Source organism: Callospermophilus lateralis, chromosome 3 (genome assembly GCF_048772815.1).
Source record: "Callospermophilus lateralis isolate mCalLat2 chromosome 3, mCalLat2.hap1, whole genome shotgun sequence".
Taxonomy (NCBI): domain Eukaryota; kingdom Metazoa; phylum Chordata; class Mammalia; order Rodentia; family Sciuridae; genus Callospermophilus; species Callospermophilus lateralis.
The window spans coordinates 119,120,077-119,147,536 of NC_135307.1; the positions used below are offsets into that span (position 1 = coordinate 119,120,077).

Here is a 27,460-nt window from a genome sequence, read left to right on the forward strand (position 1 = left end):
AGCAGTATTTGTTGAAGAGGGTATTTTTTCTCCAGTATATCTTTATGATGCCTTTGTCTAGTATGAGTTTACTGTATTTATACTGTTTTACTTTTCCTATTTAACATTGCCTCTGTGTGTTTTATGCTGTTCCGTTGGTCATCATGCCTGTTTTGGCACCATTACTAAGCTGCATTTGTCACTAGAGCTATGTAATATAATTTAAGGTCGGGTATGGTGATGCCTCCTGTTTCACTTTCCTTGCTAAAAATTGCTTTGGCTATTTGGGGCCTTTTTTTTATTTTAAATTTTTTTTGGGTTATAGATGGACACAGTACCTAAATTATTTTATAATGTTATGCTGAGAATCGATCCTAGGGCCTCACATGTGCTAGTCAAGCACTCTACTACCACTGAGCTACAACCCCAGCCCTGGGCCTCTTATTTTTACAAATGAATTTTATCATTGCTTTTTCTATTTCTATGAAGAATGTCATTGGAATTTTAATAGGTATTGCATTAAATCTGTATAGTATTTTTGATAGTATGGCCATTTTGACAATAATAATTCTGCCTTTGTAAGAACAGCTCATCAAAATCTCTGGGATAGTATGAAGACAGTTCTAAGGGTAAAGTTTATAGCACTGAGTGCATATGGTAAAGAAAGAAAGATCCCGAATAATCTACTATGATCCTGTAAGTCCCCAGGAAAGGTACAAGAAACTAGTTCCAAATGAAGAAAAGGCAGGATGTAATTAATTTTAGAAGCAAAATTAAATTTAGAATTAAAAAAAATACAAAGGATCAGGTCAAGAAAAAGTTCACACTTGGAAAAGATAAACAAGATTGATAAACACTTAGCTAAATTAACCAAAAGCAAGAATATCCACATCAACAAAAACTGAAGATACAAAAGGAGAATATCACCAGACACCTCTGAATTCCAGATGATCATTAAAACCCATTTTGAAAATTTATACTCCAATTAATTGCAAAATCTAGAAAACATTTGACAGTTTTCTAGACACATGTTAACCTGCCCAAATGGAATCAGGAAGATATAGAAAACCTAAACAGACCAATATCAAGTATTGAAATTGAAACAGTTATTAAAAGCCTTCCAACAAAGAAAAACCCATCACCAGATAGAGTCTCAGCTAAGTTCTACCAGAATTTTAAAGAAGAACTAATGCCAGTCTTTCTTAAATTATTCTATGTAATAGGGAATTCATTCTGTGAATTTAGTATCACCCTGTTACCAAAACCAAAGACACATTAAAAAAAAAATTCAGACCAATATCCCTAATAAACATAGATGAAAAAAATCCTTAATAAAATACTGGCAAAGTATATTCAAAAACACATTAAGAAGATAGAATACTATGATCAATTGGATATCATCCCAGGGGTGCAAGTTCGGTTCAACATACACAAATTATTTAATGTAATTTACCACATAAATAGTCAAAAACAAGAATCATATGATTATATCAATGGATGCAGAAAAATAATTTAGCACCTATTCATATTTAAAACACTATAGAAATAAGGGATGCAATGAACTTACCTCAACACTATAAAGAGTGTATACAACAAAACCAAGGCTAATATAATAATGGAGAAAAACCTAAAGCATTTTTTCTTAAAAACAGGAACAAGACAAGGGTGTCCACTCTTACTTTTCCTATTTAACATAGTCCTTAAACTTCGAAGAAAGACAAATAAATTAAAGGGATACACATAGGAAAATAAGTCAAATTATCTCTGTTGAAGACATGATCCTATATCTAGAAGACTAAAAAAACATTATCAGAGGACTTCTACAATTGATGAACAAATTTAGCAAAGTAGCAGGATACAGAATCAACATGCTTAAATCAATAGCTTTCTTATATTTACTTTGATAAATCTGTTGAGAAAGGAATTAGGAAAACTATTCTACTCTTGATAACCTTATAACAATACTTAGAGGTAAACCTAACCAAGCAGATTTAAAAAAACAACCCTACAATGAGTATTACAGAATACTGAAGGAAGAAATTGAATAAGACCTTAGAAGATAGAAAGCCCTCCCATGTTCTTGAATAGGCAGAATTCATATTGTCAAAATATCCATATTACCAAAAATGTTATTCAGATTCAGTGAAATCCTCATTGGAATACAAATGATATTCTTAACAGAATTAGAAAGAGCAGTCCTAAAATTAATTTGGAAAAATAAAAGACCAGAATAGCTAATTAAACACTGAGCATGAAATTACCCAAGAGGCATCACAATACCTGATCTCCAATCATACTACAGAGCTCTAGTAACAAAATTGCATGGTATTGGCATCAAAATAGACAATACTGACCAACGGAACAGATTGGGAGACTCTAGAGACAGATTCACATGGTTATCTCATACTTGACAAAGTGCCAAAAATGTGTGTTGGAGAAAAAAATAACCTTTTAAACAAATGGTATTGGGAGAACTGGATATCCATGTGCAGCAGAATGAAACTAGATCCCTATGTGTCAACCTGCATAAAAGTCAGATCAAAGTAGATCAAAGACCTAGGAATTAGCCAGAGACTTTGCAACTATTAGATGAAATCCAACATCATGGTATTGCCTGTTTTGGCTCTTAACAAGAGCCCCAAAGCTTGAGAAATAAAAGTAATAAATGGGGGTGATGTCAACTTAAAAAGCATCTCCACCAAAAAGAAAATGATTGATTGCAAAGAGAGAACCAAAAGAAGAGGAGAAAATCTTTGCCAGCTAGTCCTCCCAACATGGAATTAATGTCTAGAATATATATAAAGAACCAAAACCAAAAAAATGCTTAACATTGCCCCCTCCCTCCCCCAAAAAAAAAAACTAACCTAATCAATAAGGGAAAAAGAACTAAGTAGACATCTCTCAAAAGTAGAATACTAATGGTCAACAAACATATGGAAAAATGTTCAGCATCCATAGCAATCAGGGAAATGCAAATTAAAACCACAATGAGATTTTATTTTACTCCATTGTTACAAGAATACAAATAATAAATGCTGGCTAGGATGTCGGGGGAAAGGTACACATATACATTGTTGGTGGGACTGCAGATTAGTGCAACCACTTTGGAAAGCCTAGAGGACTACAAATAGAACCAACAAATGATGAAGCTATCCCATTCATTGGTATTTACCTAGAAGCACGAAAATCAGCATACTGTACTGAGAGAGGTACATCTGCATTTATAAGCAGCACAGTTCATAATAGCCAAGTTATGAAACCACTGCAGGTGCCTATCAACAGATGATGAAGATATATATACGATGGAGTATTACTCAGCCATAAAGAAGAATGAAATTATGATATTTACTGGTAATTGGATGAAGCTGGAGAACATCTTGCTAAGTGAAATAAACCAGACGCAGAAAGTCAAGGATTGAATGTTTTCTCTCATAAGCAGAATTTAGGGCAAAGTAAGGGGGAAAATGTGGAGTAGATCGGAGGAAAATAGAGGTAAGATCAGTGAAACTACTGAGTGAAGGGAGGAGGGATGGAGACAGTGAGGAACTGTGGAATGAAATCAACAAAATTATTCTTCATTTATATATATATGAATATACCACAGTGAATTCCATTTTATGTGTATCTATAAAACACTAATTTAAAAACAATAACTGGAAGGTAGACCAGTAGAGGGAGAATAGTGGGACAAAGGAGCGGAGAGAATGGAGACTGACATGGATCAAATTGTATTCCATGTTTGTATGATTTTGTCAGAATGAACTCTACTATTATGTATAACTATAATGCACTAATAAAAATATTTTTAAAGCACCAAATATAGAAATTTAAGAAGACACTAGAAGTTGGACAGACCCACCATGTTCATTGATAAGATCAATATTGTCAAAATGGTCATACTACTAAAAGCAGTCTTCAGATTTAATTCATTCCTATCAACACATCAATTTTATTATTCCAAGAAGTAGGAAAAATGATCCTTAAATTTATACAGTGCAAAAATAACCCAAATAGCCAACAATCTTGAGCAAAACAAGTAATGTTGGAGATAACATTATTCCTGATTTCCATATACATACTAACAAACAACATGATATTGGCAATGTGTCTGGTTTTTATAATAAATGGAATAGATTACCTGGAAATAAACGCATGCATCTACAGCCATTTAATTCTTTACAGATACACCAAAAAACTGTTGGACAAAAGTCAGGCTCTTTAACAAACAGAGCTTGGAAAACTGGATAGCCACATGTAAAATATTGAAAATATAGCCCTGTGTCTTGCCCTTTGTAAAAGTCAACTCAAAATGAATGAAACACCTAATGTAACACCACAAACTTTGAAAGTACTAGATGTTAAAATAGGGGAAACACTGAAGGATATTGAAGAGGTAATATTTTCCTGACTAGGACTCTAGTAGCTCAAGAAAAAAAAGTAAGAATTGACAGATGGGATTACATCAAATTAAAAATCTCTGCATACCATAGAATATCACCAGTGTAAAGGAACAACTTTAGAATTGGAGAATTTCTAATCTGGCCATTCATCTGAGAGAATATTAATATCTGAAGAATATGAAGAAAGCAAAAAATTGAACATCAAAAAGAACAAATAATTCAATCAGTAAATGGTCAAGTGATCTGAACAGATACTTTTTAGAAGAAGTACAAATCGTCAGTAATTAGATGAAAAAATGCTCAACATCTTTGTCCATCAGGGGAAAAATGCATTTCAAAACTATATTTAAATTATCTCTCTCTCCAGTCAGATAACTATTATCAAAACCAGAACAAATGCTGCAAAGATGGTGGGGGGAGGGGGGAAGTAACTCTTATACATTATAGATGAGAATGTAAATTGGTCTAGAAACTGAGGAAAATAGTATGGAGAATCCTCCAAAAAAAAAAAAAAATGAGTACAGAATTACCATGTGATCCAACTTTGCTGTTCCTGGGTACATATTTGTAGGAAATGAAGTGAACATACATAAGAGATGCCTGCCATACCTATGTTTACTGTGTTGCTACTTACAGTAACCTAGGTGTGGAATCAAACCAAGTAACCATTAGTAGATGAATGGATACACATACAATTGAGCTATAAAGAAAAATAAACTAATGTCATTTACAGAAAAATTTATGAAACTGGAGAATATCATATTTCGAAAAATAAACAAGCCATAGAAAAAGTATTGTATTTTAGAGAAAGAAAAGCATGAAAAGATAAGACGGAGGTGGTAACGATCAAAGCATATGCATAGAGGCTGGAGTTGTAGCTCTCCAGAGAGCGCTTGCCTTGCACTGGATTCAATTCTCAGCACCCCCAAATAAATAAATAAATGTTCATCAACAACTAAATATAAGTAAATATATATAAAAGAATATACAAGGGGCTGGGGATGTGGCTCAAGTGGTAGCGCACTCGCCTGGCATGCGTGCGGCCCGGGTTTGATCCTCAGCACCACATACAAAGATGTTGTGTCCACCTAAAACTAAAAAATAAATATTAAAATTCTCTCTCTCTCTCTCTCAAAAAAAAAAGAATGAAATAATCAAGAAATATAACCAAGGTGTTGTTTTACTTGTACAGTAAACATTACAAATATTGATTAAGGAAATCAAAGCAGATCTAAAATAAAATGGAAAGAAGTCCTGTGTTCACACATTAGGCTTTATATGGTAAAAACTCCATAGCTTAGCAGTTGTGAATTGAGCTGTTCTAAACATTGATGTGGTTGTGTCACTGTAGTGTACTGATTTTAAGTCCTTTGGGTGTAGACCAAGGAGTGGGATAACTGGGTCAAATGGTGATTCCATTCCAAGTTCTCTAAGGAATCTCCATACTGCTTTCCAGAGTGGTTGCACCAATTTAAGTCCACCAGCAACGTATGAGTATACCTTTCCCCCAACATTCTCACCAACATTTATTGTTACTTGTATTCTTGATAATTGCCATTCTGACTGGAGTGAGATGGAACCAGGGGGCGTGTTGAATAGACTTTGATTGGATTAGACAAAGGAAGGGAAGGAAAGGGAAGGATTGGGAATAGGAAAGACAATAGAATGAATAGGATATAACTTTCTATCTTCAGATATGAATATATAATCTGTGAAACTCCATGTATGTATGTCAATGCACTCTACTCTCTAAAAAGAACAATTTTTTAAAAATTTCCATAGAACATTTATAAATATTCAACACACACCAAGACACAAAAGACCAAAATTTGACCCTCCAATTCTGAAATGGAAATGAGATATTTTTTCAAGCATAAATCAGTGAACTCTAAATTTAAAGCAAAAGATGAGTCAGAACCCTGCTTCACCAACCCTGCCTGAAAATAAGGGCTAATTTATTTGATAGTGGGCAAAATTCACTTTTGAAGATGAACTTCAAATAAGCAGTTCATAAATAACATAGTAAGTTGTTTAACTCATTGTTCATTAGGAAAATGATAAATCACAATGCGAAACCAAAACCCATGTATAGGAATTGCTAAAATTAAGAAGACTTAATATAGCAAGTATTGGCAAAGGCTAAAGCAATTATAATTCATATTTTGTTGGTACAAATACAAATTGAAATGACCACTCTGGTAAATATTTCAGTAACTTAGTTGTGTGCTTATTATACAACCCTATAATCCCACTTCTAGGTGTATATCCAAAAGAAATGAAGATATTTTCCTTCACAGGGACTTGTCTGCAAATGTTCATAGTACCTTTATTTCTAATAGCTCAAATCTGGAAAGAAGTGTTATGTTCAGTTGGCAAATGACAAATTGTGATGTACACTAATAGCAGAACACTATTAAGCAAGTGAAGGAAATAAGAGATACATTTAACAGTATAAAATAATCTCAAGAACTTTATGCTAAATTATCCAGACATAATACAGTACATATAATACAGCCTTGATTATACTAGTTTTGGGTATTCTACATGGAAGATGAAGGGTTACTAGGAACAATTGGGTAGGGGAAGATGTTGACTACAAAGAGACAAAGGAAAACTTTGTAGGGTATTGGAAATATATTATGATTGTAGTTTCAATTATATTGGAGTACACAACTGTGAAAACTAATTGAATTATATACTTAAAATAGAAAATTTGTTGTATAAAAATTATACCACAAAAAATTGTCCCAAAATATGAAAAAATCATAAAGAAAAAAAATTAATTCCTTGGAACCAAGGGTGGGAAAAAAAGACATTATTTGCCCTAAGAGGTTTTAAGGAGTAAATAAAAACAGAAACTACAAATTATTGGAAATTTGTGACGGTGGTAGCACAAAGCTCATGGGCTGGATCCTCAGCTTTGCATAAAGTGAAATTTTAAGAGATTTTGTCATCAGATGAAGTAGACATGATGGAGGAGCAATTCAATTTGAAGAGCTAGAATAATATTTCCCCCTCTGGAAAATGAGGTTGATACACTTATTTTAATTTATCATATATACATACAGCAATGAAGCATATCTTTACAAACATAACAAGAGATTGATAAGATCAATTCTTTGAGATTGGTAAAATAGCATGTAAAAAATGCCAATAAAAAAATAAACTGAGCCAGGTATGGTAGTGCACACCTGTAATCTCAGCGACTCGGGAGGCTGAAGCAGGAGGATCATGAGTTCAAAGCCAGCCTCAGCAAAAACAAGGCTCTAAGCAACTCAGTGTGACTGTCTAAATAAAATACAAGATATAATTGGGAATGTGAGCTGGTAGTCAAGTGCCTCTGAGTTCAATCCCTGGCACCCCCCACCAAGAAGGAATTTAGTTTATAGCAATTCACTAATAAAATTTAAAATTTCAATCAAGTAGATCATTATCTTTAAAAATCATAAGTTAATTAGGATAGTCTATCTGAAAGGATTTTTTTAGTGTTACTCACATTATCCCCATATTTTAGTCGTCTTCTCTAGCCAAATGAGTCTGTACAATGTCTCCTAAGCATGACTTATAATTTTCCCTCATATTCAGCCTTGTTTGTGTAGTCTTCTTTGAAAATAATGCCTTTTCTTCTCTTTTCTCTGTACTCAGAGGCTACCTTTTTTTTTTTTTTTAATCAAGTATACATTTAATTTTCTTTAGGAAACCTGCTGTGTTGTCTTAATTGGAGATGAAAACATTGCAGTATTCAGCAGTTACTCTGCTCTGTGGAATTGTGTATCTTTCAGTGTTCTTTTTTTTAATAAATTTCATTTGTTTCCTTTTTTTAATATTTATTTTTTAGTTGTAGTTGGACACAATACCTTTATTTATTTATATATGGTGCCAAGAATTGAACCCAGAGCCTTGCACATGATAGGCAAGCACTCCACCACTGAGCCACAATTCCAGCCCCTCTCTTTTAGTGTTCTTAATGTCCTGTTTTTCTTTCTGAAGAAGAACTTCCTTGAATATTCCCATTGTGTACATACATTCCTATCATCTAGTTTAATTTTATACAGAGTTGGATCAATGAAAATAAGTGTTTACAAATAATTAACTTTTTTGATTCCTAAAAAGTTAATCAAGAAAAGATTCAAGTTATAACATAGTGGTAAAATACCAATTCAGGATCAATTAGGATTTTTGAAATGATGACATTGTAATTGTGTGGATATGAATGAAAGAATGAATTCAGTCTCTTTCACCTTAAACCCTAGATAAATGTAGACTTTTATATAATAGGCATTTTCCTAAGATGTCTTCTTTGCAAAATGGGGGTAATACTGTATCACATTTTTAGGTACATATGAGAGAATGAACATATAGCATCTGACTCAATGCTTAGAACATATTCAACCCTGCATAATGATTGCTCTTTCTACTTTTCAGATGAGGTCAGAATTACTTGCAGCTACCAAGTGGTTATTTCCCAATTATGATATACCTTAATATTTTATTCAATAATAATAGCATCATTAAGTTACAATAATGTAATTTCATCTTTTATTCCAATTTAGATATTTATTCCCAAATATAACCTTTGCTAGGTTACTTTTTCCTTGTAAGCACTGATATAATTTGCATTTTCTGAACTTGCGTTTTTGTCTGCCAAGCAGTACTGGGGGTTTAAGACAGGGCTTGGGGCTTGTTAGGGAAGTGCTCTAATACACAGTTACATTTTCAGCCCCCTCCCCCCCCCTTTTCTGATTTTTATTTTGTTGCAAGATCTTCCTAAATTGCCCAGGGTCTCCTTGAATTTGCACTTCTCCTACTCCAAATTCCCAAGTAGTTGGCATTGTAGACATGTGCCACCACACACAAGCACATTTTTTATGGAGCAGAGCTTGGGTTTCTTATCTGGCACTGCTGTGTGTTTTGGCTAATAGTTTCATAAGTCACTAAACTAATTCTTTGAGGCTAGGAGTCTTTGGATGAATAATTAACATTTAAATTAACATTTTCCTCTTTGTTTTTCTCCAGAAAAAGAAATAGACATATCAAAATTAATGGATGCTATAGTGAGACCTGTCTTTCATGACCTGTTGATGACTGTTAGGTCTGGCTTAGTTAAACAATGGCAAGGAAGTGTTATTTTAGATTTTTATCGACCTTTGCTTTAGTCAGTGTAAATAAGAAAAACAAAACAAATCTCTGAAGGTCTGGTCAGTTTTTTCCATAGTCTTTTAAATTATTTCTAAAATTATATGACTATTTACCTGTATTTATTTTTGCAGTAAATGCTACTTCAGGCACATAGGCAACCGCCTCAGCTACTTTGTAGAAATTTAATAGACCTTTGAATTTAATTATCATTATTCTTACATTTCTGATAAATGACTACCTGAATCAAGTCTATAAACTCAGAAGTGTTTTTTCAGTCTGTTCTATATCTTATGAGGAAAGATATGTTTTTCACCTTTCATGATAAAATTTACAGTAATTTAAATAGGCAATTTCAGAAATCAAAGTGTTAATTTATCACTTTAACAGCATAATTTCATATTGGAAAGGAAAACCAAAGTTAAGATTTTGGATTGTTGTAAAAACAATGACTAACAATTTTTTTTTTTTTTCTCTTCAGGGCCAAGGAATATGAGAGTTTAATGGAAACAAAAAATTCTGGGTCTGAGTCACCCTATAAAGCAAAGTGAGTATTTTATCCCACATTTTACTTCTACTGTTTTTTTGGTCTCTGACTATGGCAAAGTGTATCTGAACCACCATATTTTGTTTATGACCTGGGGCTTTGTTTCTGATTCATACATCATTCTTTTAAGACAATGGTATCCAACTGGAGTTGAATTTGCCAGAGTATATTTGGCCATGACTGGGTAGTTCTTTTTAGGGCAATTTAGGGAAAGGATGCTATTGGCATTAAGTGGGTAGAGACGGGGGATTCTGCTAAACATTCTCCAGTATACAAGACAGATCTCTATAGCAAAGAATTATATCATCTGAAATGTCAATAGTGCCAAGGTTTAGATACCTTGTACTAACAAATCAGGTCCAGCAAGGTGTGGTTGTACTCATGCTTACTCTGAGGAGATGTCTGTTAGGATAGTTCTAATTATGATGGTTCTAATTATGATTCTCTAATTCTGATGAGATTTTCAATGAAGTTAGAAATTTTGGATTAAGATTAAAGATTTTAGAGTACATCATTGGGTATAAATGTAAAAATAAGTGAAGAAAATAATCATCATATTGCTTCTTTTGAGAATACTTCCAGTAAAGGTGCTATTAGAAATGTGCTCACATAATTTGATGGAGTATAAGTGTTTTTGTTGAAAAGCAAAGTGTATTATTATTAGTCACTTAGGAAGTCTACTTCAGTACTTTGGATTTCAGGCTGCTCAGTGAAATAATGCAAAATGTACCCAAATATTTTTATATGAAAATGACTGTTGCACTGTTATTTTTACTAGTGAAAAAATGAAGAAACAACTTAAATGCCCCAATGTGACAAGTATCTGTAACTACTTGTTGGCATAGATACATTACAGACTGCTAATGTAGCCATTATTTACATTACAATAGATATATTCTGCCTGTCAGAAGTAAGGTAACATATCACATATCTACTTCTATGATTATTATGTTGGAAATAAGGGCCACTGCAATGCTAAAAGAAAATGGAAAAAAAAAAAGATAAACTATTAAAGGAAGGAACAGAATTACCAAGATTATGATTACTGTGTGTCTCAAATCCCAGAGTCCCAAGTGAAAAATCGATAGGAACAAGAGAAATCAATTCAGTAAGATGGCTGATTACCCAATGAATGTGATAATAATAATAAGTAAAATTTATTGAGCCCTTGCCATATATCAGACTTTATATGAACTGCATCGTTTCTCACAACTCTGTGAAGTTAAGAAAACTAAGTTCTAGAGAGGAATTTGCCCGAGATTATGTAACATCATATTCAGGATATGAAAATTCACAGCTTTTCTTTGTGATAACCATTTAAAACACATAAGTATCATTGATAATTATAATAATAAAGCATATGAGAATAACCTCAAGAAATGTGAAGAAATCTATAAAAGGAAAATCTTCAAATGCTTATAAGAGATATAAAAGAAAACTTGCATGAGTGAAAAGAAAAATCATTCTCTTGCATAGAAGACCCAAGACACTAAATTAATAATATTTCTACAAGTATAATATAATCTCTATAAAATAATAACCCTTTTTTCCATTTACCTACAATCATTTGAAAGAGCATAAAGAAAAATGTGAGAATTTCTAGGAAAGTTTTTCAAAAAGAATGGGGGTACTGACTGAACTAACAGATACTTAATAATATTTAGAGTTATTTGACACATGAATAAAAATACAAATTTTGGAATAGATTTTAAAACAATCTACAAGTAGATCCAAATGCTTAAGGAAACTTTGTGTATGACTTTATATGTTTGAAACGATAACCAGAAATTGTTGAACCATTCCTGGAGGTGTGCCTCTTTGTGGTGTAACTTGTCACTTCTTCTAACAACGAGTGTACTCTGTTTCTCTTCTTTTTGAAAGTGTTCTTATCCTGTGACTTGTTTTGACTCATAGAAAGCTGTAGAAGTGATATGTCCCTTCCTAGCATTGGTTTCACAGTGCTTATGGCTTTTGTTCTTCCCTTCACTTACTCACTCTTCTGTGAATTTCATGTAAGGAAGCCTGGATCAGGCTCAGTTATCCTTGCTATCCCTGATCAGACCACTCCATACAAGGTAGTAAGGCTATCCAGGTCCAGTAAGTGCCTAGCCAACTACCAGATGACTATATCTGCCAAAAAAAATTACCTTAGGCTAGAGCAGAATTACTTTGCTAAATAAAGCCAGACTAAACTGCAGGGAATAAATAAATAGTGGTTATTTTAAGCCGCTAACTCAGTAGTTTGTTTCATAGCAGTAGATTACTGATACAGAGAGAAAGGTAGAATTTCAATCATTAAGGAAAGGATTGACTAGCCAATAAATGTTGGTAACTACTTCATCCAACTACAGCAGCTTATACATATTATTCTCAAGCTTACATGAAACATTCTCTAAGGCAGACCACATTCAAGGCCATAAAACATATCTTAACAAATATATATGATTAGAAATTATATAATATCTGTTCTGCTTAGACTATGGTGGAATTACACCAGAAATAAGTGACAGAAAGATACTTGGAATATTACTAAATAATTGGAAATTAAATGACCCACTTCTAAATAACACATGGCTCAAAGATTAAAGAAAAAATTTTAACGTAATTTTATCTGAATGAAAATTAAAATACTACCTCTCAAAATCTGTGTGATGTAGGCTGGCATGGTGGTGCATGTCTATAATTGCAGTGGCTCGGGGAGGCTAAGGCAGGAGGATCAAGAGTTCAAAGCCAGCCTCAGCAAAAATGAGGCACCAAGCAGCTCAGTGAGACCCTGTCTCTAAATAAAATACAGAAAAATAGGTCTGGAGATGGGGCTCAGTGGTTGAGTGCCCCTGAATTTAATCCCTGGTACCAAAAAAAAAAGAAAAGAAAGAAAAAAAAATCTGTGTGGTGTCACATAAAAAATGCTTAGAGGGAAATTGATAGCCTTAAATTTAAGTATTAGAAAAAGAAAATAGCGGGGTGGGCCTGGGCTGGGGTTGTGGTTCAGCGGTAGAGCGCTCACCTAGCATGTGCAAGGTCCTGTGTCTGATCCTCAGCACCACATAAAAATAAATAAACAAAATAAAGGTATTGTGTACAACTAAAAAATAAATATTAAAGTGAAAAGAAAAGAATATGGTCTTGGGAGCTGAGGTTGTGACTCAGTAGTAGATTGTTCGCCTAGCATGCTTGAGGTACTGAGTTCAATTCTCAGCACCACATAAATGTAAAATAAAGATGTTGTGTCCACTTAAAACTAAAACAAAATATAAATATAAAAATAAAAAGAAATATTAAAAAAAAGAATACGGTCTAAAATGGATAATCTAAGTTTCCACCTTAGGAAACTAGAAAAAGAAAACAGGTAAATCCAAATAAGTAGAAAAAAAAACACGTAGTAAAATTAGAGTAAACATCTTATTTTCAGTAGAAATTGAAAACAGGAAATCTATAGAGAAAAATCAACAAATCCCAAAGCTGTGTTGCTTTGGAAAAATAGAGTTGATATGTTTCTAGCTATGTTAACTCATAAAAAATGAAAAAAAAATACAGAGTAATATCAGAAAGAGGAGATAACAGTAGAGATCCTATGGACATTAAAACAATAATAAAGCCATGTTATGAACAACTTTGTGCCCCCAAATTTAATAACCTAGACAAAATGAATCAATTCCTTTGAAAGACACATTCTTCTAGAACTTTCACAAGAAAAAACAGGCAATCTGAACAAGCCTATATCTGTATTAAAGAAATTTCATCAATAGTTACTAACTTTAGAAAACACAGTATTAGCAGGCCCAGATCTGTTCACTGTTGATTTTTACCAAACATCTAAGAATAAATACCAATTGTTTATATTCTCTTTTAGAAATTATGAGTAGAGGGAATAATGTCTAACTCATTCTGTGAGGCCAGCATTATTACCCTATTACTCAAACCAGAGACTAGAGACAAAACTACTGACGAATGTCTCTCTTGTCCCTTGTCAGTGTCTCTTGCAAAAGTCCTTAACAAAATATTAAAAAGTGAATCCAGTAATGTATAAAAGAAGTGAACATCATGACCACATGGGAATTATGCCAGGTTATCAAGGCTGATTTAACATTCTTAAATTGGCTAATGTAGTCAACACATAACCAGGTTACAAAAGAAAGATCACTTGATTTTATCAGGAGATGGAGAAAAGGCATTTGACAACATCCAGCACCTCCTTGTGATTCAGTGCCATTACTTTTGTTTTAGAATGTTTTCTGTTGCTGTTTCTTTTTTAAGAAGTTTAATTTTTGGTCTGTTGTATGTCTCTTTGTGCACATATCATTTTTTTCTTAATTTGTAGTACATATTTTTCTTCAGTTTTTTTAGTATTGGCTTTTATTTCTTGAATAAAATTTTCAGAGACTTTTTTATTGATCTTCTCCAAAAATTGTTTCAAAGCATATTAAAGGAATTTCTTGCTTTCTATTTTATTGTTACTTTGATTTCATCAACTCCTTTATTTACTTTTCTTAATTTTTAGTTAGTATTCTTATTTTCATGTAACTGATTTGGTTTTAGTTTATATCTAAGAGTGATTTAGAAATAATTTTTAAAATACTTTGACAGTATAGTATTTTCCCTATTAGTTTTGGTTAATTTTAAATTTCATTATATATTGTATAATGATTTCTAACTTTTCAATTTGTAATTTTCTTTTTCACTTACTGCAAATTAAAAGCTTCTGCAGAGAAAATGGAAACAATTAGGAATGTGAAACGAGAAATCACAGAATGGGAGAAAATCTATACCAGCTATTCTTCTGATAGAGGATTAATACCTAGAATATATAAAGAACTCAAAAAACCTTTAAACCAGAAAATCAAATAACCCAATTAATAAATGGGCAAATTAACTACTTAGACACTTCTCAAAAGAAGAAATATAAATGACTAACATGGAAAAATATTCAACATCATTAGAAATTAGGGAAATGCAAATCAAAACTGCATTGAGATTTCATCTCACTCCAGTCAGAATGGCAGTTATTAAGAATATAAATGATAATAAATGCTGGAGAGGATGTGGAAAAAGGAACAATTTTACACTGTTGGTAGGACTGTAAATTAGTACAGCCACCATGGAAATCATGGTGGCTCCTACAAAGACTAGGCATGGAAACACTGTATGACCCAGGCCATACCACTTCTTGGTAATTATCCTGAAGAATTAAAATCATCTTACTACTGTGATAACATTCACACTCATGTTTATAGCAGCACAATTCACAATAGCCAAGCTGTGCAAACATCCAGCCTAGATATCTGTTAATGGATGAGTGGATAAAGAATATATGGTGTATATACACAGTGGAGTTTTATTTAGTCATAAAAAAATGAAATTATGGCATTTGCAGGAAAATGGATGGAACTAGAGACAATCATGTTAAGCCAAATAAGTCAAACTCAGAAGGTTAAGGGTCATATGTTTTCTCTCATTTACAGAAGGTAGAGAGGAAAAAGAAAAAAGATAAGTGGGGGCAGATATCCTAATAAGCAAAGGAAGATCAGCAGAGGAAATGGACCAAGGTGGGGTGGGTTAGGGAGAGAGGAAGTGCTGGGGAGTGATATCTGCCAAATTATATTGTTATATTGTGTACATGTACAAATACGAAACAACAAATCCCGTCTATACGTATAACTGTAATGTACCAATAAAAAATATAGACAGAAAATAATCACATTCCTATATGTAACTATAATGCACAAGTAGAAAAACATTTTAAAAATAGGCAGTGGACTGGTTTTCTCTATGTATAGACTATAATTTGCCTAACCTGCTTTAAACAATTATGTAAAGTAATAATTAAAATACCTGTTTTTTTCCTAAAATATCTTCCCCATCCTTCAAGGAGATATTTTTTAATTTTGAACAACTTTATTCCTAAATACTACACACACACACAGAGAATCATGCTTATATTTAACTCCTTTATCTTTCTTACTAGAATTATTCTATGCCTTTTCATTGACAAAAATTTTGTGTACATTTTTGGTTTGGTACTGATATATAGTTTTCCACTATTTTGATCTTCCATAATGTATTAAAGAATTCTGTTGTAATCCATATGTTTTTCCCTTCCTATTATTTTTGTTACTGATGTTACAAACAGTGCTGCAGTATACATCCTTGTGTATATGACATTGCATATATGACATTGTATATATGCATGTGTGATTTTTCAGGTTAAGTAGTAGAGCCTGCTTCCTTGGTATGTAATAATGTACTTGGAAGGGTCCTAAAACTGAGTTTATTTCTCTGCTTTTGCTGTCTTAAAATTGTTAATAGTTCTGAACAAAAGACCCTGCGTTTTCACTTTTCAGTGGGTCCTGCAAATTATATAACCAGGCTAGAAATGAAATTTCTGGACCCAGATATACCTGCATTCTGATTTGAGTAGCACTTTGTAAATTTTTTTCTAGTATACTTGCACTTTCACCAGTAATTATGGTGACTCTTTCCTCCTAAATACAATAATTTTAGAAAAATTACATTTCCCTTATTATTTTTAATATTTATTTTTTTTGTAGTTGTACAAAAGAACTTTATTTAATTTGCTTATTTATTTATTTTTATGTGGAGGTGAGGATCGAACCTAGGGCCTTGCACATGGGAGGCGAGCGCTCTACTGCTGAGCCATAACCCCAGCCCCTCCCTTATTTTTACAAACTTTTCATTCAAATGTATAAACAGTTTTTCTTCATTAATGAAAATCCAGACATAATTTTCACCTCAAACCTCCAGTTTCAAAACTTGGTCTAATTTCATAATTTCTTCATCATTTCAGGTTTAAAACTTAGTTCTAGAATCTCTCAGTATTTCACCCACTATCATTTTCATTTAAGCTCTGGGGCTTATGCTGTAGTACAGTTTTAAAGCATTTTCTTATCTGTTTTGATTACATTGGTGCTGTAACTTGCTGGGGTGACCAGATTGCCCACTCTGGTTCCACTGGTCTAGCTTATATAATGTGGGTGCTGTCCTCAGGTAGTTCTCTTCATCACAACCAGTAGGTAGTGTGACTGGTCTGTGGTTATTGTGGGTCATTGATAAATAGTGGCTGCTTCTCTATTCATTAGAGCTCACAGCAGCTTTCTGTTTTATCTTTGTATACTTTCTTAACAGATTTGCTTTTATAAAATTAGAATGTGATTTGTATGTGCATGAATATTCTGATTATTGTATCTGTTAGTGTGTTATTTCTTTCATCAATTCCAATAGCTCTAGAATTCTAATGCTGAGGAATTCTTCTTGTGTTTTGTATTAATACTGCCATATTCACTATGTTTTATTAGCATTTTCTAGCATTTTTATAAAAAGACATATACCTTATTTGGTATGTAGAGGTAAAGTTTTAGCCTTTGTGTGTAATTTTTATTCAGTTCTCTCTCTTGTAGTAAGTATAAAGGTAGATTTTGCTTCTTATCCAATTCTAGTGTCTCTGTAATTTAATAAGTGAATTATAAGTTTGACCAGTTCATATTTATTGTATTTACTAATTCATGTGGACACATTCTAACCATCCTACTTTGTGCTTTATATTTGCCATACTTTCTTTCCTGCCCCCACCAGGGATTGAACTCAAGGGCACTCAAACACTGAGCCATGTCCCCAGCCCCATTTTGTATTTTATTAAGAGGGTGTCATGAGTTGCTTAGTGCCTTATCCTTGCTGAGGCTAGCTTTGAACTTGTGATCTTCCTGCCCAGCCTCCTGAACTGTGGGGATTGCAGGTGTGTGTCACCGCGCCTCGCTGCCATACTTTATTTTCTTTTCTAAGATTAATGAGATCTTTGTTTTTCATCTTTAAAGATTCAGAAATTATAATTCTTTTTCTGTTGTACTTATTTACCTTTCAGTTTTTATTTTATTGTACTTTTAAAAGTTTTTAAACATTTTATTTATTCTTTTTAAGTATTCATGATAGTAGATTGTATTTTGACATATCATACATACATGTAGTATAACTTATTCTAATTAGAATCCCATTCTTGCAGTTGTACATGATGTGGAATTTTACTGGCTGTGTATTATATATGAACATAAGAAAATTATATCCAGTTCATTCTACTGTTATTTCTATTCCTATTCCTCTCCCTTCCCTTCATTCCCCTTTGTCTAATCCTATGGACTTGTTTTCCTTCCTCCCCCTCTTATTATTATCATCTAATATCAGAGAGAACATAAGGCCTTCAGTTTTTTGGGATTGGATTATTGCACTTAACATGGTAGTCACCACTTCCATCCCTTTACCAACAAATGCCATCATTTCATCCTTCTTTTTAAAAATATTTTTTATTTATATATGACAGCAGAATGCATTACAATTCTTATTACACATATAGAGCACAGTTTTTATATCTCTGGTTGTATACAAAGTATATTCACAATTTGTGTGAATTTGTGTCTTCATACATATACTTTGGATGATAATGTCCATCACGTTCTACCATGATTTCTAACCCCATTTCCCCTCCCACCCCTCTGCCCTATCTAGAGATCATCTATTCCTCCCACGCTCCCCCTCCCTACCCCACTATGAATCAGCCTCCTTATATCAGAGAAAACATTTGGCATTTGTTTTTTGGGGATTGGCTAACTTCAGTTAGCATTATCTTCTCTAACTCCATCCACTACCTGCAAATGCCATGATTTATTCTCTTTTATTGCTGAGTAATATTCCATTGTGTATATGTACCACATTTTTTTTTTATCCATTCATCTATTGAAGGGCATCTAGGTTGGTTCCACAGGTTAGCTATTGTGAATTGTGCTGCTATAAACATTGATGTGGCTGTGTCCCTGTAGTATGCTGTTTTTTAAATCCTTTGGGTATAGACCGAGGAGAGGGATAGCTGGGTCAAATGGTGGTTCCATTCCCAAATTTCAAAGAAATCTCCATACTGCTTTCCCTATTGACAGTACCAATTTGCAGTCCCACCAAAAGTGTATGAGTGGACTATTTTCCCCACATCTTCACCAACACTTATTGTTGTTTGTATTCATAATAGCTGCCATTCTGACTGGAGTGAGATGAAATCTTAGTTTTGATTTGCATTTCTCTAATTGCTAGCGATGATGAACACTTTTTCATATATTTGTTGATTGACTGTATATCATATTCTGAGAAGTGTCTGTTCAGGTCCTTGGCCCATTTATTGATTAGGTTGTTTGTTTTTTTTGGTTCTTAGCATTTTGAGTTCTTTATATACCCTGGAGATTAGTGCTGATCTAATGTATCAGGGGTAAAGATGTGCTCCAAAGATGTAGGCTCTCTGTTCATCTCACAGATTGTTTTGCTGGGAAGAAACATTTTAGTTTGAATCCATCCCATTTATTGATTCTTGGTTTTAATTCTTGTGCCAAAGGAGTCTTATTAAGGAAATTGGGGCCTAATCCCACATGATGGAGATTAGGGCCTTCTTTTTCTTCTATTAGACACAGGTCTCTGGTTTTATTCCTAGGTCCTTGATCCACTTTGAGTTGAGTTTTGTGCATGGTAAAAGATAGGGGTTTAATTTCATTTTGTTGCCTATGGATTTCCAGTTTTCCCAGCTCCATTTGTTGAAGAGGCTGTCCTTTTTTCCAATGCATGTTTTTGGCACCTTTGTCTAATAAAAGGTAATTGTAGTTTTGTGGGTTAGTCTCTGTGTCCTCTATTTTGTGTCATTGGTCTACCAGTCTGTTATGGTGCCAATACCATGCTATTTTTGTTACTATTGCTCTGTAATATAGTTCAAGGTCTGGTATAGTGATGCCACCTGCTTTAGTCTTCCTGCTAAGTATTGCTTTAGCTATTCTGGATCTCTTATTTTTCCTGATGAATTTCATGTCTGCTTTTTCTATTTCTTTTTTTTAAAGAGAGAGAGAGAGAGAATTTTAACATTTATTTTTTTAGTTCTCAGCAGACACAACATCTTTGTTTGTATGTGGTGCTGAGGATCAGACCCGGGCCGCAGGCATGCCAGACGAGCGCGCTACCGCTTGAGCCACATCCCCAGCCCTGCTTTTTCTATTTCTATAAGAAATGTCGTTGGGATTTTTGATCAGAATTGCATTAACTCTGTATAATGCTTTTGGTAGTATGGTCATTTTGATAATACAATTTTGCCTATTCAAGAGCAAGGTAGATCTTTACATCTTCTAAGGTCTTTGATTTCTTTCTTTAGGGTTTTGTAATTTTCATTACATAGATCTTTAACCCTTTTGTTAAGTTGATTCCCAAGTTTTTGTTTGTTTTGTTTTGCTTTTGAGGCTATTGTAAATGGCGTAGTTTCCCTTTCTGAAGATTTGTCACTGATATACAGAAATTCATTTGATTTATGGATGTTGATTTTTATATCCTGCTCCTTTGCTGAATTCATTTACTAGTTCTAGAAGTTTTCTGATGGAACTTTTCAGGTCTTCTAGGTATAGCATCATATCATATCAGCCAATAGTGCCAATCTGAGTTCTTCTTTTCCTATATGGATCCCTTTTATTTCTTTCTTCTAAATACTGTGGCCAGTGTTTCAACAACTATGTTACATAGAAGTGATGAAAGAGGGCATCCCTGTCCCAGTTTTTAGAGGGAATGACTTCAGTTTTTCTCCATTTAGAATGATGTTGATCTGGGGCTTAGCATAGATATCCTTTATGATGTTGAGATATGTTTCTTTATCCCTAATATTTCTCGTATTTTGGACATGAAGGGGTGCTGTATTTTGTCAAATGCTTTTTCAGCATTTATTGAGATGATAATGTGATTCTTGTCTTTAAGTGTATTGATGACCTACATTTATGGATTTCCTTATGTTGAACCAACCTTGCATCCCTGGGATAAACCCCACTTGATCATGGTGCACAATCTTTTTGATACGTTTTTCTATTCGATTTGCCAGAATTCTATTGAGAATTTTTGCATCTATGTTCCTTAGAGATATTGGTCTGAAGTTTTCTTTCTTTGATGTGGCTTTGTGTGGTTTGGGAATCAGGGTGATATTGGCCTCTTAGAATGAGTTTGGAAGTGCTCCCTCTTTTTCTATTTCCTGAAATAAACTAGAGAGTATTGGTATTAGTTCTTCTTTAAAGGTCTTGTAGAACTCGACTGTGTACGCATCCAGTCCTGGGCTTTTCTTTATTGGTAGACTTCTGATTGTATCCTCTACTTTATCACTTGAAATTGATGTGTTTAAATTGTGTATATCATCCTGATTCAACTTGGGCAAATTTTATGACTGTAGAAATTTGTCGATGCCTTCAATATTTTCTATTTTATTGAAGTAAAAGTTTTCAAAGTAATTTCTAATTATCTTCTGTATTTCTGTAGTGTCTGTCATGATATTTCCTTTTTCATCACATATGTTAGTAATTTGAGTTTTATCTGCCCTTCTCTTCATTAGCATGGCTAAGGATCTGTCAATTTTATTTATTTTTTCAAAGAACCAACTTTTTTTCTGTCATTTTTCCCATTGTTTCTTTTGTTTCAATTTCATTGATTTCAGCTCTGATTTTAATTATTTCCTGTCTTGTAATTATTTTGGTGTTGATTTGTTCTTTTTCTAGGGCTTAGAGATGTAATGTGAGGTCATTTATTTGTTGACTTTTTCTTCTTTTAAGGAATGAACTCCATTCGGTGAACTTTTCTCTTAGTACTGCCTTCATAGTCTCTCAGAGATTATGATATGTTGTATCAGTGTTCTCATTTACCTGTAAGAATTTTTAAATCTCCTCTTTGATATCTTCTGCAACCCATTGTCCATTCAGTGGCATGTTATTTAGTCTCCAGATATTGGAGTAGATTTCATTTTTTATTTTATCATTGATTTCTAATTTCATTCCATTGTGATCTGATAGAAGGTAGGGTATTATCTCTACTTTTTTATGTTTGCTAAAAGTTGCTTTGTGGAATAACATATAGTCTATTTTAGAGAAGGATCTATGTGCCGCTGATAAGAAAGTATATTCTCTCGTTGAATGGTGAAATATTCTATATATGTCAGTTAAGTCTGAATTATTGATTGTATTGTTGATTTGTATAGTTTCTTTGTTCAGCTTTTGTTTGGAAGATCTATCTAGAGATAAGAGGTGTGTTAAAGTCACCCAAAATTATTGTGTTGTGGTCTGTTTGACTCTTGAACTTGAGAACAGTTTGTTTGATGAACGTAGGTGCTTTATTGTTTTGGGCATATATATTTATAATTAAGTCTGTTGGTGTGTGGTTCCCTTGAGCAGTATGTAGTGTCCTTCTTTATCCTTTTTGTTTAACTTTAGCTTGAAGTATACTTTATCTGATATAAGGATGGAAATTCCTGCTTGCTTCTGCAGTCTATGTGCGTGGTATGATTTTTCCCAGCCTTTCACCTTTAGTCTGTGGATTTCTTTTTCTGTGAGATGAGTGTCTTGAAGGCAGCGTATTGTTGGGTCTTTTTTTTACAATCCAATCTGCTAGTCTATGTCTTTTGATTGGTGACTTTAGGCCATTAAAATTCAGTGTAATTATTTTTTTTTAATTTTTATTGTTGGTTGTTCAAAACATTACATAGTTCTTGACATATCATATTTCACACTTTGATTCAACTGGGTTATGAACTCCCTTTTTTACCCCGCATACAGATTGCAGAATCACATCGGTTACACATCCACTGATTTACATATTGCCATACTAGTGTCTCTTGTATTCTGCTGCCTTTCCTATCCTCTACTATCCCCCCTCCCCTCCCCTCCACTCCCATCTTCTCTCTCTACCCCATCTACTGTAATTCATTTCTCCCCCTTGTTGTTTTTTTCCCTTTCCCCTCACTTCCTCTTGTATGTAATTTTGTATAACCATGAGGGTCTCCTTCCATTTCCATGCAATTTCCCTTCTCTCTCCCTTTCCTTCCCACCTCTCGTCCCTGTTTAATGTTAATCTTCTTCTCATGCTCTTCCTCCCTACTCTGTTCTTAGTTACTCTCCTTATATAAAAGAAGACATTTGGCATTTGTTTTTTAGGGATTGGCTAGCTTCACTTAGCATAATCTGTTCTAATGTCATCCATTTCCCTGCAAATTCTATGATTTTGTCATTTTTTAATGCAGAGTAATACTCCATTTTGTATAAATGCCACATTTTTTTTCCATTCGTCTATTGAAGGCATCTAGGTTGGTTCCACAGTCTTGCTATTGTGATTTGTGCTGCTATGAACATCGATGTAGCAGTGTCCCTGTAGTATGCTCTTTTTAGGTCTTTAGGGAATAGACAGAAGCGGAATAGCTGGGTCAAATGGTGGTTCTATTCCCAGCTTTCCAAGAAATCTCCATGCTGCTTTCCAAATTGGCCGCACCAATTTGCAGTCCCACCAGCAATGTACAAGTGTACCTTTTCCCCACATCCTCGCCAGCACTTGTTGTTGTTTGACTTCCTAATGGCTGCCAATCTTACTGGAGTGAGATGGTATCTTAGGGTGGTTTTGATTTGCATTTCTCTGACTGCTAGAGATGGTGAGCATTTTTTCATGCACTTGTTGATTGATTGTATGTCCTCCTCTGAGAAGTGTCTGTTCAGGTCCTTGGCCCATTTGTTGATTGGGTTATTTGTTTTCTTATTGTTTAATTGTCTGAGTTCTTTGTATTCTCTGGATATTAGGGCTCTATCTGAAGTGTGAGGAGTAAAGATTTGTTCCCAGGATGTAGGCTCCCTATTTACCTCTCTTATTGTTTCGTTTACTGAGAAAAAACTTTTTAGTTTGAGTAAGACCCATTTGTTGATTCTAGTTATTAACTCTTGTGCTATGGGTGTCCTATTGAGGAATTTGGAGCCCCACCCCACAGTATGCAGATCGTAGCCAACTTTTTCTTCTATCAGATGCTGTGTCTCTGATTTTATATCAAGCTCCTTGATCCATTTTGAGTTAACTTTTGTGCATGGCGAGAGAAAGGGATTCAGTTTCATTTTGTTGCCTATGGATTTCAGGTTTTCCCAGCACCATTTGTTGAAGATGCTATCCTTCCTCCATTGCATGCTTTTAGCCCCTTTATCAAATATAAGATAGTTGTAATTTTTGGATTGGTTTCTGTGTCCTCTATTCTGTACCATTGGTCCACCCGCCTGTTTTGGTACCAGTACCATGCTGTTTTTGTTACTATTGCTCTATAGTATAGTTTGAAGTCTGGTATCGCTATACCGCCTGATTCACACTTCCTGCTTAGAGTTGTTTTTGCTATTCTGGGTCTTTTATTTTTCCATATGAATTTCATGATTGCTTTATCTATTTCTACAAGAAATGCCATTGGGATTTTGATTGGCATTGCATCAAACCTATAGAGAACTTTTGGTTATATTGCCATTTTGATGATGTTAGTTCTGCCTATCCATGAACAGGGTATATTTTTCCATCTTCTAAGATCTTCTATTTCTCTCTTTAGGGTTCTGTAGTTTTCTTTTTTTTTAATTATTTCTTTATTTTTTAATTTTTTTTTATTGGTTGTTCAAAACATTTCAAAGCTCATGATATATCATCTTTCATACATTTGACTCAATTGGGTTATGAACTCCCATTTTTACCCCAAATACAAATTGCAGAATCACATCGGTTACACACTCACATTTTTACATAATGGCATATTAGTGACTGTTGTATTTTGTAGTTTTCATTGTATAAGTCTTTCACCTCTTTTGTTAGGTTGATTCCCAAGTATTTTATATTTTTTTTGAGGATATTGTGAATGGAGTGGTTGTCCTCATTTCCATTTCAGAAGATTTGTCACTGATATACAGGAATGCCTTTGATTTATGTGTGTTGATTTTATATTCTGCCACTTTGCTGAATTCATTTATTAGCTCTAATAGTTTCTTTGTAGACCTTTTGGGTCTTCTAGGTATAGAATCATGTCATCTGCAAATAGTGATAATTTAAGTTCTTCTTTTCCTATTTTTATGCCTTTAATTTCTTTCGTCTGTCTAATTGCTCTGGCCAGTGTTTGGAGAACTATGTTGAACAGAAGTGGTGAGAGAGGGCATCCCTGTCTTATTCCAGATTTTAGAGGGAATGCCTTCAATTTTTCTCCATTCAGAATGATGCTAGCCTGAGGCTTAGCATAGATAGCTTTTACAATATTGAGGTATGTTCCTGTTATCCCTTGTTTTTCTAGAGTTTTGAATATGAAGGGATGCTGTACTTTGTCGAATGTTTTTTTCTGCATCTATCGATATGATCATATGGTTCTTATCTTTAAGTCTGTTGATGTGGTGAATAACATTTATTGATTTCTGTATATTGAACCAGCCTTGCATCCCGGGGATGAATCCTACTTGATCATGGAGCACAATTTTTTTGATATGTTTTTGTATTCGAATCGCCAGAATTTTATTGAGGATTTTTGCATCTAGTTTCATCAGAGATATTGGTCTGTAGTTTTCTTTCTTTGAAGTGTCTTTGTCTGGTTTAGGAATCAGGATGATGTTGGCCTCGTAGAATGAATTTGGAAATTCTCCCTCTTTTTCTATTTTCTGGAATAGCTTGAAAAGTATTGGTATTAGTTCTTCTTTAAAGGTTTTGTAAAACTCTACTGTATTTCAATCCGGTCCTGGGCTTTTCTTAGTTGGTAGTCTTTTGATGGCTTCTTCTATTTCCTCAATTGATATTGGTCTGTTTAGGTTGTCTATATCCTCCTGACTCAATCTGGGCAGATCATATGACTTAAGAAATTTATCAATGCCTTCACTATCTTCTATTTTATTGGAGTATAAGGATTCAAAATAATTTCTAATTATCTTCTGTATTTCTGAAGTGTCTGTTGTGATATTGCCTTTTTCATCCTGTATGCTAGTAATTTGAGTTCTCTCTCTTCTTCTCTTCGTTAGCATGGCTAAGGGTCTGTCGATGTTATTTATTTTTTCAAAGAACCAACTTTTAGTTTTGTCAATTTTTTTAATTGTTTGTTTTGTTTCGATTTCATTAATTTCAGCTCTGATTTTAATTATTTCTTGCCTTCTACTTTTTTTGCTGTTGTTTTGCTCTTCTTTTTCTAGGATTTTGAGATGAAGTGTGAGACCATTTATTTGTTGGTTTTTTCTTTTTTTAAGGAATGAACTCCAAGCAATGAATTTTCCTCTTAGAACTGCTTTCATTGTGTCCCATAGATTCTGATAAGTTGTGTCTGTATTTTCATTTATCTCTAAGAATTTTTTAATTTCCTCCTTGATGTCGTCTATAACCTATTGATCATTCAGTAACCTATTGTTCATTCTCCAAGCGATGCATGATTTTTCCTTTCTTCTTTTACCGTTGATTTCCAGTTTCATTCCATTATGATCAGATAAGATGCATGGTATTATCTCTACTCCTTTATAATGTCTAAGAGTTGCCCTGTGACATAATATTTGATCTATTTTTGAGAAGGATCCATGTGCTGCTGAGAAAAAAGTGTAACTGCTTAATGTTGGGTGGTATATTCTATATATGTCAGTTAAGTCTAGGTTATTAATTGTATTATTGAGTTCTATAGTTTCTTTATTCAACTTTTGTTTGGAAGATCTGTCCAGTGGTGAGAGAGGTGTGTTGACGTCTACCATAATTATTGTATGGTGGTCTATTAGACTCTTGAACTTGAGAAGAGTTTGTTTGATGAACATAGCTGTACCATTGTTTGGGGCATATATATTTATGATTGTTATGTCTTGTTGGTGTATGGTTCCCTTGAGCATTATGTAGTGTCCCTCTTTATCCCTTTTGATTAACTTTGGCTTGAAATCTATTTTTTTTGATATGAGTATGGACACTCCTGCTTGTTTCCGAAGTCCATATGAGTGATATGATTTTTCCCAACCTTTCACCTTCAGTCTATGTATGTCTTTTCCTATCAAATGTGTCTCCTGTAGGCAGCATATTGTTGGATCTTTTTTTTTTTTTTTTTTTGATCCATTCTACTAGCCTATGTCTCTTAATTGGTGAGTTTAAGCCATTAACATTTAGGGTTATTATTGAGATATGGATTGTTCTTCCAGCCATATTTGTTTATTTATGTTACTTATCATGGTTTGTTTTTCCTCTTTGATTATTTTTCCCTTTACTGTACTACTTCCCACTGTTGGTTTTCATTGTTATTTTCCATTTCCTCTTCCTGTAATGTTTTGCCGAGGATGTTTTGAAGAGATGGTTTTCTAGCTGCAAATTCTCTTAAATTGTGTTTATTGTGGAAGGTTTTAATTTCATGTTCCATCCTGAATCTTAATTTCGCTGGATACACAATTCTTGGTTGGAACCCATTTTCTTTCAGCGTTTGAAATATGTTATTCCAGGATCTTCTAGCTTTCAGAGTCTGTGTTGAAAGATCAGCTGTTGGTTTACAAATGTAATCTGCTTCCTTTCTTTTGTAGCTTTTAAAATTCTCTCCTTATTCTGTATGTTGGGCATCTTCATT

The 27,460-nt window shown here is 33.7% G+C and overlaps 1 protein-coding gene across 9 annotated transcripts in view; it reads left to right on the forward strand.

Annotated features, from left to right (window-relative positions):
- The window catches only part of Scaper (S-phase cyclin A associated protein in the ER), a 447,154-nt gene that overhangs the window by 208,682 nt on the left and 211,012 nt on the right, over positions 1 to 27,460 (forward strand). For all 9 annotated transcript variants that reach the window (XR_013090777.1, XM_076851161.1, XM_076851163.1 and 6 more), the window contains one exon: positions 9,997 to 10,062. Coding sequence is in view for 8 of the 9 variants with exons in the window: in XM_076851161.1 (XP_076707276.1) it covers positions 9,997 to 10,062 (66 nt within the window). In the remaining variant the exon portion in view is untranslated. The remainder of the gene's footprint in view (positions 1 to 9,996; positions 10,063 to 27,460) is intronic.